Raw genomic sequence first — 25,235 nt, 5'->3', positions numbered from 1 at the left:
GCGTTTCAGTGCGACTCCAGGTATGGCTTGGAAGACACCAGTGTGGCTTCATGCACAGATGTCTATCCAAGTGGCACCTGAAATCGACAAAAGTTGTTCAGAAATGGCACTGCAAAGTCTTACCGACTTGATCAGTTCCATAATTTGACAAATCGTATTACAAGTCACTCCAATGAACGGGGGCTTATTGATCATTTGCCTTCTTAATACACTACATAAATAGATAAGAGTGCCACAGGTTTGCGTTAAGTTCACTAAAAATTTATTTATCTTGACAAAATATCAAAATTAAAAAGCCAAGGTGATTGGGGGCAAACAGCTATCCCTTCATCAGGGCTGAGGTATAAGAGAGCATAAAACAATATAAATAAGAATATCTAGAACAACAACTACATCACCTATTGATGAAGTGTGCTGTTCTAAGACAATATACTAAAGCACAAAACAATAAAAGCACCACCCATAGTAATATACAAAAGTAAAATCCAATGATCAAAGTACTACTAATCCAAACAAGGGCTAGTATAATATTTGATCTCCAAAATGCAACATCAAATTGATCATTATTAAACCTATATCCCCAAGAGTACAAGTAGAGAATATTGCACCGAGAATAATAGCAGAAGAAAGAGAAATGATTGATATAATGAATGGTTCATTTGATAGAGAGTAGACCATCTAAAGTAGCAAAATAAAAGAATGTCAGCCTGAATAGTAGCAATGGGAGAGAATGGTGTTACAGAAGAAATTGTATAGTAATGCATGCAGAGCAACAAAACAATGTATCTACATGAAAGAGGGGAAATAAGTATCCAGCCCAAGCACAGTGGTGGAGCTAGACATTATTTCTCCTGAGGCAAATAGGTGGCAAGCGGCGAGGAGAGATGCTGCTGTGGTGTCAGTAATTGCAGCTACTGCAGGTATCTGTTATTATTGTCATTAGGACATTAGGTTGCTATTGGAGATATTATCATAATGTGTATAAGATGTGGAAGGTTGCTAACGTGACCATATGCACTGTGAATGTGCTTTTATATTTATTTGTTGGTAATGTGAACATGTGGATATTTATTTGGATTTATTTTTAAAGCTATTATAAACTATATTAAACCCAAATAAATATCCATGTTCATATTACCAACCACATACAGGAGACAGTAAGAGACTGCCAACATACTACAGAATATGGACAGAAACTGTAGACATATTAGAGGAGACGGTCAGAGACTGCAGATATACTACAAGAGACGGTCAGAGACTGCAAACATACTACAGGAGATGGACAGAAAATGTAGACATATTAGAGGAGATGGTCAGAGACTGCAGAGATACTACAGAAGATGGACAGAGACTGAGGAGACGGTCAAGAGACTGCACATACTACAGAAGATGGACAGACTGCGGACATACTACAGGAGATGGTCAGAGACTGCAGACATACTACAGGAGATGGTCAGAGACTGCAGACATACTACAGGAGATGAACAGAAACTGTAGACACATTAGAGGAGACGGTCAGAGACTGCAGATATACTACAGGAGATGGTCATAGACTGCAGACATACTACAGGAGATGATGCAAAACACATCTCATATGGACACAGACAAGAACACATTAATAGTACAGCAACTTTATGGCTGGTCCCGTGCCAGGGTCAGGAATGGGGGGTCTCTTTGTAGTGGTGTCACAGAAACAGGAAGTTTTCCTCCAGTGATGCCACAGGGTCAGGAATTGATGGAAAGACTCCTATTGGTGTTACAGAAACACAAAGCGAAGGGAAGACTACATTGGTGTCACAGAAAAAGGAAGCAAGGGGAAGTCTCCCTCCGGTGGTGTTACAGAACAGGAAATCTCCCTCAGGTGGGATCACAAGATAGGAAGTGAAGGGAAGTAAAGACCAGGCAGACTGCTCCATACGCTATCTAGAACACAATAATATAAAGGTTAGATTAAGGACGCCGAGGCCAATCTGGAGCGATTAGAATCATCGGGATCCCCTCAGCCTCCACTCTGCAGAGCAGCCGAGGAAGCAACTTCAATGGGGGAAAGGCATAAAGTAGCCGATACTGGCCCCATAGGGCCACCAACGCGTCTGTTGCGTCTGCACAGGGATCTCTAGACCTGGCCACGAACGCCAGTCATATGTGGACCCTGGAGCCAAAGCTCACCAGCCACCCCAGGAGCCATGGGGTATGTTGTGGCAAACCCAGCCTCTCTTTAAATGTGTGCTCACGCTCGCTGGCCAGACTGAGGAGACTACAAGGATCTATATATCCAGCCTGTCTCTCAGCTGACAGTTGATAGAAGATTCTTCAAGAATAAAAAATAAAAATAAATTCCTCAGGGCGCTGGGCCCAAAAGAGAGCCATACAGGGATGAGGGTTATGTCCGGAGGGACCGCCCCCTGGGCGGGGCTGTTCAACTCTGTTAAAGTAACATGTATTTAATTATCTAACATGTTTCTGCCTAGTCCTCTCCTGTGAACAGGAACAAAACCCACTTGTCAAGATTTAAGGAGCTGTGTCTGTCCATGGACAATAAGAGAAACAAAAATGTACTTGTCCTGCCCACTGAGCTATTGTATTCTGACAGCATTTTCCTGCCATCAGCATACACATATCTGGGTTGCTGACTATAGCTTGTGGTGCTAAAGTTTGACAGGTTTACATCAATCATGGAGAATGAAGCGTGAAAATCTCATACACTGTACAGTACTGTATGTGCTGTGCAACAAAAGACAACGGACAGGGGACTCAACACCATCCACAGCATACAAGCATGTAGAAGTATAAAGACATATACATAGACACAACTACCTGGAATGATCCCAACATACAGCAAGGAAGGCATACATCTACAGGAGACATAAGGCACATCTCACATAATGCATGTAATCTTTGTGTACACCTATTTAATGCTGGTGTCATTGTCACATCAGACCTGCAGAGCTGTCACCTGTCACCTAAATTACATAATGGTCACCCCCCTCCTGAACAAAACATCTCATGCAATTACCCCAGAACTCTCCACCTCCTGGGCTGATCTAATGTGGAGGTTTAGAGGTAAAGGCCTATTCCTAACAAGTGTGAGCCAAGCTACCTGGACAGAAAATCAACCTGTCAAGTGTGTTAGGCTTCTGGAAGACCAGAGTTGGGGAGGGAGACAGATGGAGGAGAGAAAGGAGGGAGATGGCGACAGTTCAGTTCCCACTCACCCAAGGCTACTAACTGCTATCTGATGGCTTACACTGGGGCACCAATCATGCAAACAGATGCAGCTGAAGCTGCTGTGACTTCAAATCTCCCGCCCACATCCCCTTTCTTATACTGGCTGCACGCTGGGGATAGAAGAGTGGACGGGGCAGACCCAGACGGGGCAGGGATGGGAGGAGGCGGAACAGATAGATCCTTCTTTCTCTTCTCCCGTCCAAGCAGGGAGGAATGGGGAAGGAGCATGCTGGCTGGGCTTAGTAAAACTGGCACAGATGCTGCAGCCAGCCGCACCTAAGTTAACGGGCAGCTTATTCCTGCCCAGGCACAATGTCCATAGAGGGGATTTGCAGCGGGGGCACATCATAGCACCATACCTTCTTCACATCCAATAAGCCTGCACAAAGCTTTCCATCTTTTTGCAGTCTGTACATAAAAAAAGCACCCATACCTGAGGCTTCCCATGCCATTCCTGCTTCTGCTGGCCCCTCCTCTAGGTCTCACTCGGCTCCCACTCCTTTCACAATTTAGCTGCGATTGCCTGTGTAAAGGAGCCGTGTTCCTACTCCCTCCCCCTGGTCTCACTCAGCTCCAACCCCCCAGCAGTGATTGTCTGATATTGTTGTTTATTGCACGGACTGCAGGGAGAAATGCGGGTGGGGGTAGCTTACCTAGCCTTACCTAAACTGCAAGCAGGGCCGGCGCCAGTGTAAGCACTTGTTGAGGGACGCCCGAGTCTGGTGCCTACCTAGTCCTGGCACCCTAAGGCAGCCACCTAAGCTGCCTTATGCTGGCGTCGGCTCTGCCTGTCTGGTGCACACAGCCACACCTTACAACACAGTCACAGCTCTCTATACGGTCACACTGAAACAACGTGAGCCGTCTCCTGGATGGATGGACTGAGTCTGGTGGGTGGCTCAGCTGCACCGACATAAGGCTGTGCTCTAAACTCCCCTGCTCTTCACCACTCCTAACTCACCTAACTCAAACCCCCTATGTATGTGCTGACACAGATGGAGGATTAAGCAGTCTCTCAGCTCAGACTCCGGGTGGCTTAGTAATGAAGTGACAAGCCGCCATTATGTGAGAGGAAAGGGGAGCAAGGGAGCAGGTAATCAAAGTGTTATTTTGTCATGTGTATGGCGGCAATGACTCACCCCTGTGGATGTGGATGCCGGCCGATACACCAAGTGCACCCAAGGCTTTACAGAGACAGGTGTTACAAAGCTAAGTTACCTATAGGTTTCAGGCAGTGACACCCCTCCCAATGCAGCGTCCGGGGAATATGCCCCCCCCCCCCCCATTATGCTCATGCAGGTGCAAGTATGCTTACCTCTAGTAATATCAGTTAAAAAAAGAATATTTTCTGTTGAACATCCAATATGATCAGCAATTTTTCTGTAACTTTCACTCTCCACTTTAAGCCCAACAGTAGTGTCAAAATGCCCTTGAAAATACTGGAAAACATATTAAAGTGTCAAGGCAAAATCAAACCAAAAAACATTAGCAGTACATTTCTGTAATGCATGCATATTTCCCAGCATTGTATCCCTTTAAAGTGGAGGTTCACCCGGAAATGTAAATTTTTAACATTAGATTCATGCTCATTTTGTCTAGGGGAATCGGCTAGTTTTTTTAAAAACTAAGCAGTACTTACCGTTTTAGAGAGCGATCTTCTCCGCCGCTTCCGGGTATGGGCTGCGGGACTGGGCGTTCCTATTTGATTGACAGTCTTCCGACGGTCGCATCTATCGCGTCACGATTTTCCGAAAGTAGCCGAACGTCGGTGCGCAGGCGCCGTATAGAGCTGCACCGACGTTCGGCTTCTTTCGGCTACTCGTGACGCGATAGATGCGACCGTCGGAAGCCTTTCGGAAGACTGTCAATCAAATAGGAACGCCCAGTCCCAAAGACCATACCCAAAAGCGGCGGAGAAGATCGCTCTCTAAAACGGTAAGTACTGCTTCGTTTTTAAAAAAACTAGCCGATTCCCCTAGACAAAATTAGCATGAATCTGATGTTAAAAAAAAAATTTCGGGTGAACTTCCGCTTTAAAAACCCTTCAAGTACAGAAAAACATCAACTGATTTGCTAGAAAAACAATTAGATCTTAAAGATTAAATTCACCTTAAAAAAATAATAAATGCACACGTTTTTGCAGGAAAAAAAACGTGCGCTTATTATCTTTTTTTTATTTGCGCAGGAGCCTGCAAAGCATTGCACACCTGTAATCAGTGGATGGTGGGTGCAATGCCAGGATCCTGCAGACTCTTTCATCAGCCCTCTTCCTGTACCCCTGTACAGGTTTTCAGCTGGAGAACTGAAGGAAGTGTCACATTCTACAAACTGTGGTGAAAAGACTACTATATCTCGTACAGCAATTTGTCTGTGTTCGCAAATAAGCAAAATGGGAATTTATGAGAGAAAAATAGGATTTTTTTTAACAGCTTACCTGTAAAATCATTTTCTTGGAGTACATCACGGGACACAGAGAAGTAGTAATAGTAATTACTATGTGGGTTATAGAGTCTACCTTCAGGTGATGGACACTGGCACATCTTTAAGGCAGGAAATTCCCTCCCCTATATAACCCCTCCCATACCGGGAGTGCCTCAGTTTTGTAGCAAAGCAATAAGTGTCCCAATATCCCCATCAAGAGGGGCGGGAGCTCTGTGTCCCGTGATGTACTCCAAGAAAAGGATTTTACAGGTAAGCTGTTATAAAAATCCCATTTTCTTTATCGTACATCACAGGACACAGAAAAGCATAGTAATTACTATGTGGGACGTCCCAAAGCAATGCCAAATGAGGGGAGGGAGACACCAAAGCAAGCCGGGCACCATCAGACATGAGGAATCAAACTGCAGCCTGCAGCACACTGCACCCAAAGATGCCTTCCTCACTCTTTTGTATATCCAATTGGTAAAATTTTGTGAAAGTGTGGACTGACGACCAGGTCGCGGCCTTACAGACCTGAGCCATGGAGGCATGATGATGCACTGCCCAGGAAGTGCCAACCGCTCTACTGGAGTGCGCTTTAACCTTAAGCGGAGGAATCTTTCCTTTCAAGCCATAGGCTTGAGTAATAACCTGTCAAATCCATTTAGAATTAGTGGACTTAGACGCTGCCTGTCCGCTTCTGGGACCATCCGGCAGAACGAATAAAATGTCCGATTTCCGAATCTGAGCAGTAGCTTTAAGATAGATTTTTACTGCTCTCAGTACATCCAGAGTATGCAACGATCCTTCTCTTGCAGAACTAGATTCTGGAAAAAAGAAGGGAGAACCAGATCCTGGTTCAGATGGAAGTTTGAAACTACCTTGGGGAGGAAGGCCGGATGAGGCCGCAGGACCACTCTGTCCTTGTGAAGAATTAGGTATGGCTCTTTACATGAAAAAGCCGCCAACTCCGATACCCTCCTAGCAGAGGCTATGGCTACCAAGAACACCACCTTCCTGGTCAAAAGGACCATAGGAATGTGAGCCAGAGGCTCAAAGGGTTTCTTCTGTAGGGCAGAGAGAACCAGATTCAGGTCCCACAGGCACAAGGGGGTTTTAATTGGAGGATTGATACGAATCACCCCCTGTAAAAAGGTCTTAACCAGAGAATGTGTAGCCAGTGGCCTTTGAAAAAATATTGATAAGCCCGAGACCTGGCCCTTGATGGAACTCAAGGCTAATCTCATGTCTGCCCCTAACTGCAGAAACTCCAGTATTCTGCCAATGAGATACCTGCGAGGATGCCACCCTTTGGCTTCGCACCAGGCCACATATGACTTCCAAACTCTGAAATAAATAAGCCTAGAAGCTGGCTTTCTGGCATTAATTAGTGTAGACACTACAGAATTAGAGAGACCCCTCCTTTTTAGGATATGGGTTTCAACAGCCAGACCGTTAAATATAGAGACCGTAAGGAAGGGTGGAATATTGGCCCCTGTGAGAGCAGGTCTGGACGGTGCGGAAGAATCCATGAATGTCCTATTGACATCCTTACAATCTCTGCGTACCAAGCCCTTCTGGGCCAAGCTGGAGCGACCAGAATTACTGGTTTTCCTTCCGACTTTATCCTGCGAAGGAGGCGGGGTAACAATTGCAGTGAAGGAAGCGCATAGATCAGGGAGAACCGATCCCACGGAAACACCAGCGCATCTAGTCCGCAAGCGAGCGGATCCCTCGTTCGGGACAGAAAATTGTCCACCTTTGTGTTGAACCTTGATGCAAAGAGATCCACATCTGGTGTTCCCCACCTCTGACAAATGCCCTGGAAGATGTCTGGGTGAAGAGCCCACTCTCCTGGGAGCAACTGCTGGCGACTTAGGAAGTCTGCCTGCCAATTGTCTAGTCCCGGAATGAAAATCGCTGATATGCACGGGACATGCTTTTCTGCCCAATTCAGGAGCTGATCCACTTCTTTTTGGGCCGCACGACTCCTCGTGCCACCCTGGTGATTTATGTATGCCACAGCATTGTCAGATTGTATCCTGACTGGATACCCCCACAATTTGTCTGTCCATGCTTATAGGGGTAGACGAGCTGCCGAATCTCTAACAGGTTGATGGGTAGAGATTTCTCGGAGACCAACCACTTTCCCTGGAGAGATAGCTGCTCCAGGACTGCACCCCAGCCTAGCAGACTGGCATCTGTAGTCACAACCCGCCAAGATATTGGAACAAAGGACTTCCAGCAAAGGCTCTGCAGAACTGTAGGGGAGAGCAACATAGGGAAGTCTAAGGCTTGGGCTTTCTTGTTCCAATCGGATAAGATGGCGTGTTGTAGTCTCCTTGAGTGGAACTGGGAAAATGGGACGGCCTCGAATGAGGCTACCATTTTCCCCGGGAGTCGCATACAAAGGCGAATGGAAGGCTGACTCTTTGAACTGACCAACTGGACTAGTTCCCTTAAAGAATCTACCTTCATTTGAGGCAAAGATATCTTACTCTGATCTGTGTCTATGACAAACCTAAATATTCCAGCCTCTTCACAGGAGCTAAGGCTGACTTGTCCAGGTTGAGAATCCAACCCATGGACTCCAGGTACCTCACGGTTCTGCGTATTGCTTGATTCAGATCAGTAATTGAGCGATCTACCAGCAATAGATTGTCCAGATAGGCTACTATAGATATGCCATGAGACCTTAGATTGACCAACAGGGGGGCAGCACCTTCGTGAACACCCGAGGTGCCGTGGCTAGTCCGAAGGGTAAAGCCACGAACTGAAAATGGCGCTGATTTATCACAAAGCGTAACAGCTTCTGATGGCAGAGAAGATAGGTATGTGTAGGTATGCATCCTAGATATCTATGGACGCTAATAGTTCCTGTCCTCGCAGGGAGGCGGTCACTGACCGAATTGATTCCATCTGAAAGGATCGGACATTTAGGAACTGGTTTAGGCCTTGAGATCCAGAATGGGTCTTACGTCTCCGTTTGGCTTGGGGACGGTAAAAGGATTCGAATAGAAACCCAAACCTTGCTCTTCCACCGGTAGTTCTATAATCACCCCTTGGGGGTTGATGCTTAGAGAAGAGCAGATGATCCAAGGCCAACGCTAGAGACTTTCTTTTTCCCGTGTCTTTCGGGACGCTTGAGGCCAGGAAGCAGGGTGGAGGAAACTCTCGCAACTCCAGCCTGTACCCCTCGGAAACCGTGGAGAGCACCCAATTGTCTTGGATCCTTTCTTGCCAGGTCCCTGCAAACAGCTGAAGTCTTCCCCCCACCCGGCTGAGTGGGGGTGAACCTTCATAATTTTGACTTAGACGCAGGCTTGGCCGGCTTACGGTTCCAGGGTTTCTTGGGAGCCTGAGATTGACCTTGAGGTTTTCCTCCTGCATTAAAACTTCTGGGAGGCCGTCGGGACTGCCTGGAGGCAGAAGGCCCAGGAACTGGAGAGGAGGGCCTCTTAAAGGAGGGGGGACCCCTAAACCTCTTTTTAACTGGCAACAGCGTGCTTTTGCCACTGGAAATTTTCTGGATATACCTATCCAGATCTTGTCCAAACAAACGCTCTCCGTGGAAGGGAAACCCGGCTAGAAGCTTCTTGCAAGGAGTTTCAGCAGACCAGTTTTTCAACCAGAGGAACCTACGCATATGTACTAAAAGTAGCGTAAGGCGGGAGGACTGTTGTATAGAGTCCTTGATGGCATCTACTGCAAAGCATAATGCCTTGGGAAAGTCTGCCAACTCCTGAGCTTGCTGAGCCAGACATCTTTCAAGACCTGCTTCATCTGGTCTTTTAAGGCTTGGCAGATACCAATAGCTGCTACTGCAGGTTGGGTTACCCCTCTGGCTGTAGCGAATGATGTTTTTAACAACGTCTCCAGTCGCTTATCTGTCGGGTCTTTAAACATCTGAACGTTGTCCACCGGACAGGTCAGAGTTTTGTTCACACAGAAGATAGCTGCGTCCACTGCAGGGACACTCCATTTTTTTGTGAACTTCTCCTCCATGGGAATTTTTTTTTTTTTTTAGGAGGCAGAAACAAGCTATCTGGATGTTCCCAAACTTGATAGATAAGACCTTCTAATAGCGGATAGGGGTGCAACGGATCAAAAAACTCACGGTTCGGATCGTTCCTCGGATCAGGAGTCACGGATCGGATCATTTTTCAGATCGGCAAATAAAAAAAAAATTCTCCCCCACTGTAATATACACATCTCCCCCCCCCACTGTAATATATACATGTCCCCCCACTGTTCACCCCCCCTCACCAACTATAGTACCCCCTCGGTGCAAACACCCCCCTCCTCTCAGTACAAGAGACCCCCCTCCTCTCAGTACAAGAGACCACCCCTCCTCTCTGGGCAAGAGACCCCCACCTCCTCTAGGGGCAAGAGACCCCCCCTCCTCTAGGGGCAAGAGACCCCCCCCTCCTCTCGGGGCAAGAGACCCCCCTCGGGCAGTACAGACACTCCCAGCGTGTGCTTCTTCCCGAGAGGAGTGCGGGCTCCTCCTCTGTGGGTGTAAACAGAGGAGGGCCGCCGCCGGGTGTACCAAGATGGCCGCGGCTCCGGAGCTAGGCCGAAGCCGCGGCCTTTCCTAATGTTATTCCTGCGGCTCCGGAGCTAGGCCGAAGCCGAGGCATAACGTTCGGAAAGACCTCGGCTTCTGCCTAGCTCTGGAGCCGCGGACATAACATTAGGAAAGGCCGTGGCTTCGGCCTAGCTCCGGAGCCGCGGCAATCCGCGGATCACAGTGTGTTCCGATCCGAAGGGAGGTGACCCGTTCGGATCACGGATCAACTGTGATCCGTTGCACCCCTAGTAGCGGATGAGCAGGAAAGGAATAATCCGCCTTTCAAAGAGACCGAGCTAGAAGCTGGATCTAATAGAAATGATTGTGAAAGCTCCTGCGCTGTGTAGGATAAGGGGAAAGGGAAGTGAGAGAAAAGAGGGGGGAGGAGGAGGGAGGTGGGCTAAGGGATGAGTGCAATATGGTAAACACTGCAGCAAACAAATGGGGAGTCTGTCCTTTATAGACAAAAAAGGTGTATGTAACAAGTGGTGATTGTCTGCGCTGTGGTATGGCTTGGCCGGATGAGTGAAATGAGGGAATGGTGAGTGAACGGGCTAATAGGGCCTGGGGAGTGACAGGTAATGCAGACACAAATTAACCTTAACGGTTTTAAATAGGTACAGTCCTAACTGGACTGTAAAATGGTACAGTGGAGTCTTGAAAAGAAAGGTGTATGTGAAAATCAAAGCAAAAACTTAAAACGTGAACATAAAGTCTTAGGTGAGTGCAAACCAAAAGAAAAGGACCGCAGTTCAACACTGGGACTGGTGCAGCAGTGAGGAAATGGTTAAAATGGAAAAGGTTCCAAATTCTACAAGGGGTATTCAGTCCAGACAAATCCAAACAAACGCATGCAGCCCACACCTCGGTGACTAGTGCAGCATACCTTCCAGCTGACATAAAAGGGTCAAACACATAGGATCAAAACGTTACCAGTTTTCTATTGGGTGAATATCTTGCTGCCAGTTCTCAATAGTTGGTCACACATAAAGAAACAAGAATAATAAAAAAAGGTTGTAGCCTTGTCCTCCTAACACTCATAAGCTGTAGGGAAAGGGATGTGATTAGCAGGGTGGCAGATTAAGTGTCCACTTACACAACTTACACAGTGTGTAGGGAAAAAATGCACATCTCCACGAGTGCCGAACTCGTCTCCTACTACTTCTCACTGTCAACAACTTTTGGCTCTTTAGCTGGTATGAGGCCGTCCGCTCGTGTCAGGATGAAGAAGGCAGGGGACGGAGGGAGGAGAAAATGCACATAGCATAAAACTGTACAGCAATTTTAATAACTAAAAACCATAAATAAAACTCACATGGAGCAGTGAGGTGGCGGTCATGTATCCACGAGCACCGCGCTCGTCTGCCGTCCGTTCGGTGCTGCTCCCGGTTAATGCTCTGAGTCCCGACGCGTGTTCATCACACCACGTGACTTCATCACGTCACGTGGTGTGATGAACACGCGTCATAGCCATGACTAAGCGCTGAAGTACAGCGTGAAACGCGTCGGCCTATACTGTACCTTTTTGCTTGCGGTGAATGCATGTGCATTTGAAAATAAAGACCTAATTTGTTTTAGTCATTTTGGAGTGCGGCCGTCCAGAGTTTTTTTCAACCAACTACCTGCAGGTGGAGGCTAAATGATGCACTCAGGCAAGTACTCATTATAGATAAAGCTCACAATCACTGCTACACCAGGACAATGAAAGGAGTGAGAGAGGCACAGACAGGCAAACTTTAGGAAACTAGCATATTGGCTCAAAAAGAAGGAAACTTTCAGAACCAAGTTCTGAAAGACCCTTCACTTACCTTATCCAACGCTGTCGTACTCTGCAAAATACAGGCAGTGCCATCTTCGCCCATCACGGAGAGCTGAGTATGCAGACCTTCAGGGACCGGGGTCCATGGACAGGTACACCACACCCCTGGACCCATATAGCACCCTGTCAGTAAGCTTTTGGTATTGGGAAATTGAACAAAGCACTGAAACCCAGGATCTAGCCCTCAAAAGAGGAGCATTACAGGCCAAACCCTGTTCTTCTCAACCGGGGCCCGGGTACAGTCCACTTTGGCTAAGAAGCACTTTGGATGGATCCGGTTTCTATGGAGGCTTTTTAAATCCAGCATGGATCCTTCCAGTGGAGCTCCTCAGAGCACATGTTCACTCGTGACCAACACCTTAGACACAGGCGGAAAAAACTGAGACACTCCCGGTATGGGAGGGGTTATATAGGGGAGGGAACTTTCTGCCTTAAGGGCGTGCCAGTGTCCATCACCTGAAGGTAGACTCTACAACTCACATAGTAATTACTATGCTTCTCTGTGTCCTGTGATGTACGATAAAGAAAAAGGGGGGGTGTGCATAAATGTGTCTCCTGGGCACTCTTTTAGAGAGAGCTTCTCTCCATATCATGGATCCATTATATGGGCTATTAAAGGCCTTTAACATTCAAAAGCATAACATTTTTAAGGAAAATTACATTAGATGCTTGAAACAGCGCAACACATCTCCTATAGGGGGAGATATTGATCTCCCAGTGGAGCAGAAATATAATCAGTTGTATGGCATCAGAAGCAGCAATAACCATAGAGGTAGCATACCAGCAGAAAATAGGTGAGGGTACGGAAAGCAATGGTGCTCAGCATAATTGGATCAATTGTTATAAGTAAGACACACCTAGGAGGTTAGAAAGGCATAAACATGTTATTGGTAATTTAGTAGGAAAATCCCTTTTTTTAGGAGATTTGGTGTTCCCACAATTGACTGGTTAGGTATATTAATTTTTTGTGTTGCTGCAGCAGACAGATCAGCGAAGATATGAAATTTCAGGAAGGGGTCTGGCAGTTTCCCCGATATCCTGGCCGATGCGAGTGAATTCTTTCGATTAAATCTCTAGGGATCGAGCCAGGTAGCAAGTTAGGTTTTGCCAATCTATGAGCTCTATCAACAACAAAATCTTAAGGATTCTCAAAGACAAGTAAGGCTTTCAAAAACTGCTGCAGGTACGGAATGAGTACAGGAGATGTAACAGATTCGAGAATCCCTTGGAATTTTAAATAATTCCTTCTTGATCTGTCTTCAATATCTGCAATTTTGATTTTCAGCCACTGGATGTCAGTGTTATGATCATGAAAGCCATCTATTAAAGTAGAAGTCCACCCTAACACTAAAATCCCTGCATCTAGACATCCACAATATAATACTAGGTGCAGAGGAGGCAGCTGACAATGGAAGCCCCATTGTAACTCTATGGGTGACGTCACTGCCTATTCATCTCACAGCCGTTGTCGGCTGTGTCCTCTGCAGGAGACCGAATCGGCTTCAAACAAGGTATGTATACCGATTTCTTTTTTGCAGGGTTAGATAGGTTAGTGTTAGATCGTAGATGTCTGTAGATGCAGGGATTTTAGTGTTAGGTTGGACTTCTACTTTAAAGTAAGGTGAAAAAAAAAGGGATTTTTAATAACAGCTTACCTGTAAAATCCCTTTCTTGTAGTACATCACGGGACACAGAGCAGCATAGCCATTACATATGGGTTATATAGTGTACCTTCAGGTGATGGACACTGGCACTCTCCGACAGGAAGTTCCCTCCCTATATAACCCCCACCCATAGTGGGAGTACCTCAGTTTTGTAGCAAGCAATATGCCTCCCAAAATTCCCCATAAGAGGGGTGGGAGCTCTGTGTCCCGTGATGTACTACAAGAAAAGGATTTTACAGGTAAGCTGTTATTAAAAATCCCTTTTTTTTTATCGTACATCACGGGACACAGAGCAGCATAGCCATTACATATGGGATGTCCCCAAGTAATGCTAAATGAGGGGAGGGAGAGCAACCAGGCAAAGAAAAAAACAGCGGGTGCTATAGGACAAGAGGACCTTATACTGCGGCCTGCAGAACCGCCTGCCCGAAGGCTGAATCAGCATTCCTCCTAACATCCATTTGATAAAATTTTACAAACGTATGAACAGACGACCAGGTCGCTGCCCTGCAGACTTGAGCCATAGAGACCTGGTGATACGCTGCCCAAGAGGCGCTCACAGCTCTAGTGGAATGAGCCTTAACCGACAAAGGTGGACTTTTCCCTTTCAGGCCGTAGGCCTGTATAATCAACTGTCTAATCCACTTGGAAAATGTGGTTTTAGACGCTGCCTGACCTTTTTTAGGTCCTTCCGGCAGAATAAACAAGACGTCAGTCTTGCAAATCTGGGCTGTGGCTTTCAAATAAATCCTAACAGCCCTGACCACATCTAAGGAATGCAGTAGCCTCTCCTTCTTTGAAGAGGGTTTAGGAAAAGACGGAAGAATCAAGTCCTGATTCAGATGAAAACTAGATACTACTTTCGGAAGAAAAGACGGATGTGGCCGAAGAACGACCCTGTCTTTATGTAGTACTAAATAGGGTGCCTTACACGACAAGGCTGCCAATTCTGACACCCTTCTGGCGGAAGACATAGCCACCAGAAAAACTAGTTTCCTAGTCAACAAGACCAGCGGGATCTCAGATAAGGGTTCAAAAGGCTGACTTTGTAAAGCCGACAGAACCAAATTTAGATCCCAAGGATACAGGGGAGCTTTTATTGGAGGATTAATCCGAATAACCCCCTGTAAAAACGACTTCATTAAAGAGTGAGAGGCCAAAGGTCTTTGGAAAAAAACGATAAGGCAGACACTTGCCCCTTGATTGTGCTAACTGCCAGACCCTTCTCTACTCCCAACTGTAGAAATTCCAAGATTCTCCCGATTACATACTTGCGGGGATGCCATTTCTTAGCCTCACACCATGCAATGTAGGCCTTCCACACCCTATAGTATATAAGTCTAGAAACTGGCTTTCTAGCATTAATTAGGGCCACTAGAATCGTTGGCTTGCGCTCCACCTGGATTCTGTGAAGAAGACGGGGTAGCATTCGCAATGGAGGGAAGGCGTAGATCAGCGCTAACTGATGCCAAGGACATACCAAGGCGTCCGTCCCGCAGGCCAATGGATCCCTTGTCCGCGACACAAACTTGACTAGTTTCGTGTTGAATCTGGAGGCCATGACATCCACCTCCGGAGCTCCCCATCTCTGGCAGATGTCCTGAAAAACTTCGGGATGGAGAGACCATTCTCCCGGGGACATTTGTTGGCGGCTGAGGAAATCCGCCTGCCAATTGTCCACTCCGAGGATAAACACTGACGAGATGCAGGGAACATGGGTCTCTGCCCAAGAAAAGATCCGGTCCACCTCTCTCTGGGCTGCCTGACTTCTGGTGCCGCCCTGGTGGTTTATATAAGCCACAGCCGTGGCGTTGTCGGACTGTACCCTTACCGGGGAGTCCTGTAATACATCCGTCCATGCTGCTAGAGCCAACCGGGCTACTCGTATCTCTAAAACATTTATGGATAGAGCCGACTCTGCTCTTGACCACTTCCCCTGCTGGGTCAATCCTTCTAGGACTGCACCCCAACCTGATAGACTGGCGTCTGTGGTTACTATTCTCCATGAGACGGGACTGAACGATCTTCCTTTCAGAAGGTTTTGTGGGACCAATCACCAGCACAGACTCTGACGTGCTGCATGGGACAGGAATATGGGAAGATCCAGGGCCTGGACTCTCTTGTCCCAGGCTGCGAGAATTGCTCTCTGCAATTTCCGAGAGTGGATTTGGGCGTAGGGCACCGCCTCGAAGGTGGCCACTAACTTGTCCAATAGGCGCATACACAGGCGAACGGTCAGCTTCGCGCTGCTTAGAATCACTTGAATTAGCTCCTTTATGGAATCCACCCTGGACTGGGGAAGAAAGATCTTCTGATGCATAGTATCTAGAATTAAACCAAGATATTCCAACCTTCTTGTGGGCTGCAAGGCCGACTTGTCCCGGTTTAGAACCCAGCCAAGGGATTCTAGGTAGTTTACCACCAGGCACACTGCCCGATTCAGACCGGCCGCTTAGAGATCGACCACTAAAAGGCCGTCTAGATAAGCCATAACCAGGATCCCCTGTGATCTCAGGTTGGCCAGTACTGGGGCCAGAATTTTTGTGAAGACCCGGGGTGCCGTGGCTAGCCCGAAGGGCAAGGCCATGAATTGATAATGCCGATGCCCCAGAGCAAACCGAAGAAATATGAAATGCCCGGGATAGATTGGAACGTGCAGGTATGCATCCTTGATATCGATGGATGCGAGAAATTCTTTCCCTTGTAGGGCGGCCACCACCGAACGAATAGATTCCATTCGGAAGGAGCGAATCCTTAAAAAACGGTTTAGGGCCTTTAGATCCAATATTGGCCTGACATCGCCGTTTGGCTTCGGGACAATAAATAGATTTGAATAAAATCCTTGTCCGCGCTCCTGGGCTGGCACCTCCATAATCACTCCTTGATTTAAGAGGCGATCTAGAGCTGCTAGAAGCGAGACTCTTTTTTGAGGATCGCCTGGGAGCCTTGACTCCTGGAAGTGAGGAGGGGGAAACCCCCAAAACTCCAGCTTGTACCCCTGAACAACTGAGGACAGAACCCATTGGTCGGAGATTCTGGCCTTCCAAAGCTCCGAGAAATAGCGGAGTCTTCCCCCCACCCGAGAGAGTGAGGGCGTCCTTTCACAGAGTCGCCTTAGGGGCAGCTTTAACTGGTTTACGAAACCACGGCTTCTTGTTACCTGAAGCTTGCCCTTGCGACCTGTTTGCGGGTGAACGGCCAGTAGGCCGTCGATACTGCCTAGAGGACAAGGGTCCTGGGATTGGAGAGGTTGGGCGTTTAAAGGTAGGCCCCCGAAACCTCTTCTTAACAGGCAAGAGAGTGCTTTTGCCACTGGAGATTTTCTGAATATATTTATCTAGATCATCTCCAAACAATCTTTCACCCTGGAAGGAAAAAACAGTTAAGAGTTTTTTGCAGGGAGTCTCTGCAGACCAGTTTTTTAACCATAAAAACCTTCTCATATGAACCAGAAATAAAGATAGACGGGAAGCTTGCTGGATAGAATCCTTAATGGCGTCTATGGCAAAACAAAGCTCTAGGCAAATCAGCCAAGTCCTGAGCTTGCTGTGCCGGAAGGTCTCTTAGAGCCTGTTTGGCCTGGTCTTTCAATGCCTGGCATACTCCTATGGCGGCCACAGCTGGTTGAACTACTGCACCTGCTGTGGCAAAGGAGGCTTTTAGCAGAGTTTCAAGTCTTTTATCGACAGGATCCTTGAACATATGAATATTGTACACTGGACACGTTAAGGCCTTATTAACACATGAAATGGCTGCGTCCACTGTAGGGACAGCCTATTTCTTAGAAAAACTCTCTTCTAAAGGATACAGCACTGAGAACCTTTTAGGAGGAAGAAAAATCCTATCTGGCTTGGCCCAATCCTGGAAAATTAGGTCCCTCAGTATGGGATGGACCGGGAACACTGAATTGGACTGAGGTGCCTTTAAGGAACCTAGGGAGGATACGGCAGCCTGAGGCTCAGGCAGGGGTAATTTAAACGCCGTCCGCACCATATCCACCAGGGACTAGATCCATAGCTTCTCTGCATGGGAAGCTGAAAACGGTTCCTCTATTTTGGACTCCTCAGAACTCAAACCTAGGGGATGGGGACCTAGTCCGCTTCTTCCCAGGCAACGAGGATGTAATCAAAGCAGCCATCCTCTGCTCAAATCCACTCAAGGTGGCGGCTAACATCTCCTCCGTAACAAAGGTAGGAGTTGGTTGAATAGGGCCAGCCGCAGCACCCAGCAACCCTGATGGCTCATCTAGGGCAGCAACCTCTGGTTTATCTGGGGAGGAAGGCACAGCCGAAGACTGGCCGAGATCCTCAGAGCCCGATGGGGAACCCTTCTGCTTCTTTGGACCCTTTGCATTTTTGGAGCCTCCTGCGCACTTAGGAGCCATGACACAAACCCAAGGTACTCCGCCATAACACCACTGACTGTTAAGCCGGAGTAGAATACACCCCCTACAAAAGAGAGGCGTCAACTACTAAAAATAGCAATAGGTTAGGGTAATATTACAAAAACGTTGTTTCCCCAATCCTATCAGGATAGGTAATACAGTGCCCCAAGGGCTTGCCACTCACAGAATCACTATGAGCCAGGTATTACCCCCCTAAGCTGCTGGTCCAGATAAGCCTGGGTTTAAAACTAGCTCAGGCTGCTGCAAGTACATCGGCTTAGAGATCACTGCTTAAGAGCCAAGCTCTTAGTTAGGGTGTGTACTCCAATCTGGCCACCGGGTGTCACTCTCCCCAGAAAATACCCTGGTATAACAAACCATATGCAGCTCAAGGCTGCAGCTCCGTGTCCCACGGCAATCCTGACTGACTGAGAGCCTAATATAGGCTTCAGAAGGACCGACCCTACGTCAGCCCGCCCCTCCACGCCGCATCGCCTATTTACAGCGTGTGTGCGCGCGACTGACGCTGCTGGAGGAACCAGGAAGTCTTCAGGAGAGACAGCGTGGACGCTGATGGAGCTTCTGGAGAGACACAAGACACCCAGGGAAGACTCCCATCTGCTCTGGGAGGTAAGTCCAGCTTACTATTACAAGGACACTTCCCTTCTATGGCAGTGCAGCAAGCCTCTAGACCAGCCAGGGGAAGATTACATGGGGGAGTATTAACCATCCAGTACAAAAAGACTTTATGGTGACATTTATTGCCCATGCACAGAGGCATAATATGGGCTTCCCCCGAATCCCCTGTGGAGGGCTCACTGACAAACAAGTTCCGTGAGCCCTCGCTTACCTTCTCCACGCCGCAAAGTATTGCTTGTGCAAGAGGCCCAATCTTCCCCCTTCTCCGTGGGTATGGTCATAGACCTTCAGGGACCGGGGTCCAGTTTAGGAACACCACACACCTGGACCTATATAGCACTGCTGGCATCAGGATTGCTAGGTTAGAAAACAGTCCTGGAACCCAGAGTCCAGCCCTCCCAAAGGAGAGGCATTATAGGCAAAACCCCTCCACGACTTGGGGCCCGGGTACCGTCCACTTTGGCTATGAAGCACCTTGGACAGATCCGGTCGGCTTGCCCAGGTCCCAAGGACAACTATAGGCAGAGCTCTTCAACTTGCACCAACACCTAAGACACTGGCGAAAAAACTGAGGTACTCCCACTATGGGTGGGGGTTATATAGGGAGGGAACTTCCTGTCGGAGAGTGCCAGTGTCCATCACCTGAAGGTACACTATATAACCCATATGTAATGGCTATGCTGCTCTGTGTCCCGTGATGTACGATAAAGAAACACCTTGCAGTGACTTACTTAGCTGATACCGCGTTGGTTTCCCACAGCTGTTGTTGGCTCTTAATTGGATGATTGATAGCAGCGCAGCCATTGGCTCCTGCTGCTGTCAATCAAATCAATGACACAGCATGATGGGGGGTGGGGCCGAGTGATACACTCGGCAGCTATGGCACTGCAAGGCATCTTTTGCCTTGTTTAAAACTGAAAGTTATCCTATGGCAGGGGTCCTCAAACTACGGCCCGCGGGCCACATGCGGCCCAAGGAGGACTTGTAACCGGCCCACCCAGCCCTGACAGGCAACGCCGGTTACACTGCAGGTTGTAACACAGCAATCCCGCTGTGTCACGGAGATGACAGTGTTAACAGTTCGGGCGCGCTGTGATAAATGTCCCGCCCGCCTCCTCCTAGACTAGCTTGTGTGATAGAGCCAGTGTTCTGTCTATGAGACGAGCTGGTCTAGGAGGAGGAGGGCGGGACATTTATCACAGCGCGCCAGAACTGTTACCAACACTGTGAGCACAGCAGGATCTTCACAGCAGTTGAGTGCGCAGTGGCACAGTAAGGAGAATGTGCTGTGAGGGGCTTACGATGGTGAGGGAGGGAGGGGGGGGGCTGATATTGATGTGATGATGATGATGATGGTGGGGGCTGATGATGATGATGGTGGGGGGCTGATGATGTCGAAATGATGATGATGGTGGAAGGGGGGCTGATGATGATGGTGGGGGGGGCTGATGATGATGAAATGATGATGATGGTGGGGGGGGGCTGATGATGATGAAATGATGATGATGGTGGGGGGGGCTGATGATGATGAAATGATGATGATGGTGGTTATGGTGGGGGGGGGGGGGGCTGATGATGATAAAATGATGGTGGTGGGGGGGGGGGGGCTTGCAATGAGGGGCTGATGATGTAATGATGAAGGTGGGGAGGGGCTTGCAATGAGGGGCTTGCAATGGTGAGGGGGGGTTGCAATGAGGGGCTGATGATGGTGAGGGGGGCTTGCAAAGGTGAGGGGGGTTGCAATGAGGGGCTGATGATAATGATGTAATGATAATTGGGGGGGCTTGCAATGATCTTGATCGGCTTGCAATTAATGATTGTGAGGGGGGGGGGCTTGTAATCAGGGGCTTACAATGATGATGGCGAGGGGGGGCTTGCAATGAGGGGATGATGATGATGATGATGATGTAATGATGATGGTGAGGTGGGGGGGGCTTGCAATGATCATGATCGGTTTGCAATTAATGATTTGTGAGCGGGGGCTTGCAATGAGGGCCTTATAATGATGAAGGGGGAGGGTTGCAATGATCATGAGGGGGGGGCTTAGGAAACTGTTCATAGTTTTTTTTTTATAGTCCGGCCCTCTAACGGTCTGAGGGACAGTGAACCGGCCCCCTGTTTAAAGAGTTTGAGGACCCCTGTCCTATGGTCTTGTAAATAGATGACAAAAACACAAGCTAGAACAAATAGAATGATAGTGTCTGAAATAAAAGTGTACCTCAAGCAGGTCCCCTTCAATTGAGTATCCAAACAACAGTTTCTGTGCTTCAACACTACCACTAGAAAATATGTAAAGTTTTTTTCCTGCTTCCTTCCATTTTCTCAGTGCTGGAACAACATCAGCATAAACCCTATGGAAAAATGTAAAATGCTTTCAGTCAGCACATCAAAATGAAGGCAACAATTTATCACTTTCAAAACTGTAATTTACAATCAGGTTTCATGTATGATTGCCTTTGTATTTTAAGTTAACATGTTCCAAAAAACAAAATATAATGTATTTAGATTACATAATTGTACTTGGACATTTATGTTGCTGTGATGTGTGTTTATATTAGTTTTATGCCAGTAATGTCTCAAAGGACATGCAATGTAAATAGTTAAAAAAAAGTAAGAAATACGGTGCTACCTAACCAGCATACTATATTACAAATACAAAAAACTGCAGCAGCTGAAACTTGAGATAACACATTCAGAATAATAGGAACGACTATGATGACGCTAATCTGTACCGAAACGTATGTCGGGAGGCTGACGTCATCCATCGTGGACGGGTGTCTGCATGCCGGCCGGCTATTTCTATTTATGGACGTTATTTATCTTCGTTTTTGTGTAAGTGCAACCTTTTAAATGAATAAATCCTCCTTTTAGTCTGTATTACACTATGTGAGTGTTTTCTTTTTATGGGGATACGATTGCTGGTTTCCTGTATCGCCTGGTGCATTGAGTCCTATGCAGTCTGGTTTCCATCCATCGCTGTGAGTTGGAGTTCGCTGCAGTCCTGGAGTTATATCATTATACAGGCATTACACAGCTTGCCTTCTGGTAAGCAGGAAATCTATATGGTGGTGGCACACGTGTGATTGTGGTGTTATCCCTGAGGTTTCACTCTTTTATCTGCCATCTCCCTTAGTGGTTGTCCACATCCAGCTTCTGTATTCAATCTATGGACTCTGAGATCATTCTATATAACTGTGTTTGAATTAATTTCAATGTAAATAGTTATTTGTAGTTAAAATGCTGCTTTCCAATAAATTCCAGCTTAACAACAAAGGTATAATCAGGACTAGAGTTGGGTCCACCCTGCCGAATGCACTGCATGCTGACCGATGAGTCATCAGCTGTCAATGGGCTTCCCTGCTGACAGCCAAGTAAAAAAAGGAGGAATAGGCTTGTCCCCCCTCCTGAACCATAACAGGCCACATGCCCTCTAAATGGGGGGTAGGTGCTTTGGGGCAGGGGGCCCGAAAGCCCTGGTATGGACTGGGGACCCCACAATATTTAATATTTTTCTATTGCCAGCAATAGTATTGTATTGCCGGAAATGAAAATGTAATTTCATACATTTCTTTTTCTTTTGAATTGTAATTTTTGCTGCAGCATGTTTTTTTACATGCTAACAAATGTGCCACTTTACAGGCAGGCAAAGGGGACTCTCCAGGCACTATATTTAAAGGAATTTTTCATTTTTATTGTTGCACTTTAAGCATCACTAAAACCACTGCCCGATCTTTTTTATTTGCATTGATACATGTCCCCCAGAGCAGTACCTTGACCCCCATACCCTTTTTATGGCCAATTATTTGCTTTTAAGCCTTTAAAATGGGGACTTTTGATTTTTCAAGTTCTGGTCCCATGGACTTTAATAGGGTTCACCGTTCAGGTCAGAACTTTTTCTATGTTCGGGAGTTTTGGTGGGAACCGAACAGGGGGGTGATTGGCCCATCTCTAATCAGGACATGAGCTCCTGTGTTTTAAAGCAGTGGTCTGTGTTTGCTCAGTGCTACAGTCAGGTCCATAAATATTGGGGCATCAACAAAATTCGAATTTTTTGGCTCTATACACCACCACAATGGATTTGAAATGAAACGAACAAGATGTGCTTTAACAGCAAACTTTCAGCTTTAATTTGAGGGTATTTACATCCAAATCAGGTGAACGGTGTAGGAATTACAACAGTTTGTATATGTGCCTCCCACTTTTTAAGGGACCAAAAGTAATGGGACAATTGGCTGCTCAGCTCAGGTGTGTGTTATTCCCTCATTATCCCATTTACAAGGAGCAGATAAAAGGTCCAGAGTTCATTTCAAGTGTGCTATTTGCATTTGGAATCGGTTGCTGTCAACTCTCAATATGAGATCCAAAGACCTGTCACTATCAGTGAAGCAAGCCATCATTAGGCTGAAAAAACAAAACAAACCCATCAGAGAGATAGCAAAAACATTAGGTGTGGCCAAATCAACTGTTTGGAACATCCTTAAAAAGATAGAATGCACCAGTGAGCTCAGCAACACCAAAAGACCTGGAAGACCACGGAAAACAACTGTGGTGGATGACCGAAGAATTCTTTCCCTGCTGAAGAAAACACCCTTCAAAACAGTTGGGCAGATCAAAAACACCCTCCAGGAGGTAGGTGTATGTGTGTCAAAGTCAACAATCAAGAGAATACTTCACCAGAGTGAACACAGAGGGTTTACCACAAGATGTAAACCATTGGTGAGCCTCAAAAACAGAGAGGCCAGATTAGAGTTTGCCAAACACCACCTAAAAAAGCCTTCACAGTTCTGGAACAACATCCTATGGACAGATGAGACCAAGATCAACTTGTACCACAGTGATGGGAAGAGAAGAGTATGGAGAAGAAAAGGAACTACTCATGATCCCAAGCATACCACCTCATCAGTGAAGCATGGTGGTGGTAGTGTCATGGCGTGGGCATGTATGGCTGCCAATGGAACTGGTTCTCTTGTATTTATTGATGATGTGACTGCTGATAAAAGCAGCAGGATGAATTCTGAAGTGTTTGGGGCAATATTATCTGCTTATATTCAGCCAAATGATTCAGAACTCATTGGACAGCAATTCACAGTGCAGATGGACAATGACCCAAAGCATACTGCGAAAGCAACCAAAAAGTTTTTCAAGGGAAAGAAGTGGAATGTTATGCAAGGGCCAAGTCAATCACTTGACCTGAATCCGATTGAACATGCATTTCACTTGCTGAAGACAAAACTAAAGGGAAAATGCCCCAAGAACAAGCAGGAACTGAAGACAGTTGCAGTAGAGGCCTGGCAGAGCATAACCAGGGATAAACCCAGCGTCTGGTGTTGTCTATGCGTTCCAGACTTCAGGCTGTAATTGACTGCAAAAGATTTGCAACCAAGTATTAAAAAGTGAAAGTTTGATTTATGATTCGTTAATCTGTCCTATTACTTTTGGTCCCTTAAAAAGTGGGAGACACATATAGAAACTGTTGTAATTCTTACACCGTTCACCTGATTTGGATGTAAATAACCTCAAATTAAAGCTGAAAGTCTGCAGTTAAAGCACATCTTGTTCGTTTCATTTCAAATCCATTGTGGTGGTGTATAGAGCCAAAAAGATTTGAATTGTTTTCGATGTCCCAATATTTATGGACCTGACTATATGTTTTCTTTAAATGAAATGCTGCTGCAAACTTAAAGCGGTAGTAAACACCATTTTAAAAATAAAAATACCTTACAAAGCAACATGGTAATGTGCTAGTATAGCACATACTAGCACATTATGAAAGATTTGCCTTAAAATGAAGCTCTCGGGCAGCGTGCTGTCACCTCTGACAGGGCCTCTGTCTTCACCCGGTCTTCCTTCCTGGTTTGCAGCCTCTGGCTACTCGTTTATGGCATGAGCTCTGAAGGTCTGGCACGGTATGCAGGACCTTCAGCGTGCATGCGTCGGTGAAGTCACCGGCTGCATGCAGTGTGAATATATCCTAAGAGTTTAGAAGTCATAAAAATCATAACCATCTCTTCCATTCTCTTTTATATTCTATGGCAACCTTTATTATAAAGTAAGGTTAAATAATGCTCAATTAAAGGGGATTGTAGGTAAGAGAAATTTGTGTGCTGCCTCTCATAAATGCGCCAAAACGAGCATCACGGTTGCGGTGCCATTATTTCTTAATGGCACCCCAAATGCGGGTAGCAGTCACACCAAAACATGTTTTGCAAAAATGTGTTTGGCTCACTGCCAAAAAAGGTGCAGGACCTACTTTGGTGCAGTTGTCGTGCGTAAGAAGTCCATTCAAACAAAAACAGGCTGTCCTATGCTGTCTTGCACTACAAATGTAGAGCAAAAGCAGCATGTGGCATTGTGAAGGTGTCAATGCAGTCATTGACCCCAAGAAAGAATACATATTGAGAGTTCAAGCTTCAATCAGCAATGCGCTTACCCCTAGCCAGTGACTAAGACATTCTTTACACCATAGTGCACGCCTTTTTAAAGGGGTTGTAAAGGTAAAAAAAAAAAAAA

The 25,235-nt window shown here is 46.7% G+C and overlaps 1 protein-coding gene across 3 annotated transcripts in view; it reads right to left on the bottom strand.

The window, feature by feature from the left end:
• Positions 1–25,235, bottom strand: part of ENOPH1 (enolase-phosphatase 1) — a 140,670-nt gene that overhangs the window by 12,208 nt on the left and 103,227 nt on the right. For all 3 annotated transcript variants that reach the window (XM_040325193.1, XM_040325189.1, XM_040325182.1), the window contains 2 exons: positions 20,944–21,076; positions 4,544–4,667 (listed from right to left, as the gene is read on the bottom strand). In XM_040325193.1, coding sequence (XP_040181127.1) covers positions 4,544–4,667; positions 20,944–21,076 — 257 coding nt within the window. The remainder of the gene's footprint in view (positions 1–4,543; positions 4,668–20,943; positions 21,077–25,235) is intronic.

Source organism: Rana temporaria, chromosome 1, assembly GCF_905171775.1.
Source record: "Rana temporaria chromosome 1, aRanTem1.1, whole genome shotgun sequence".
NCBI classification, from domain to species: Eukaryota; Metazoa; Chordata; class Amphibia; order Anura; family Ranidae; genus Rana; species Rana temporaria.
This window is presented reverse-complemented; position numbering and strand designations above follow the sequence as displayed.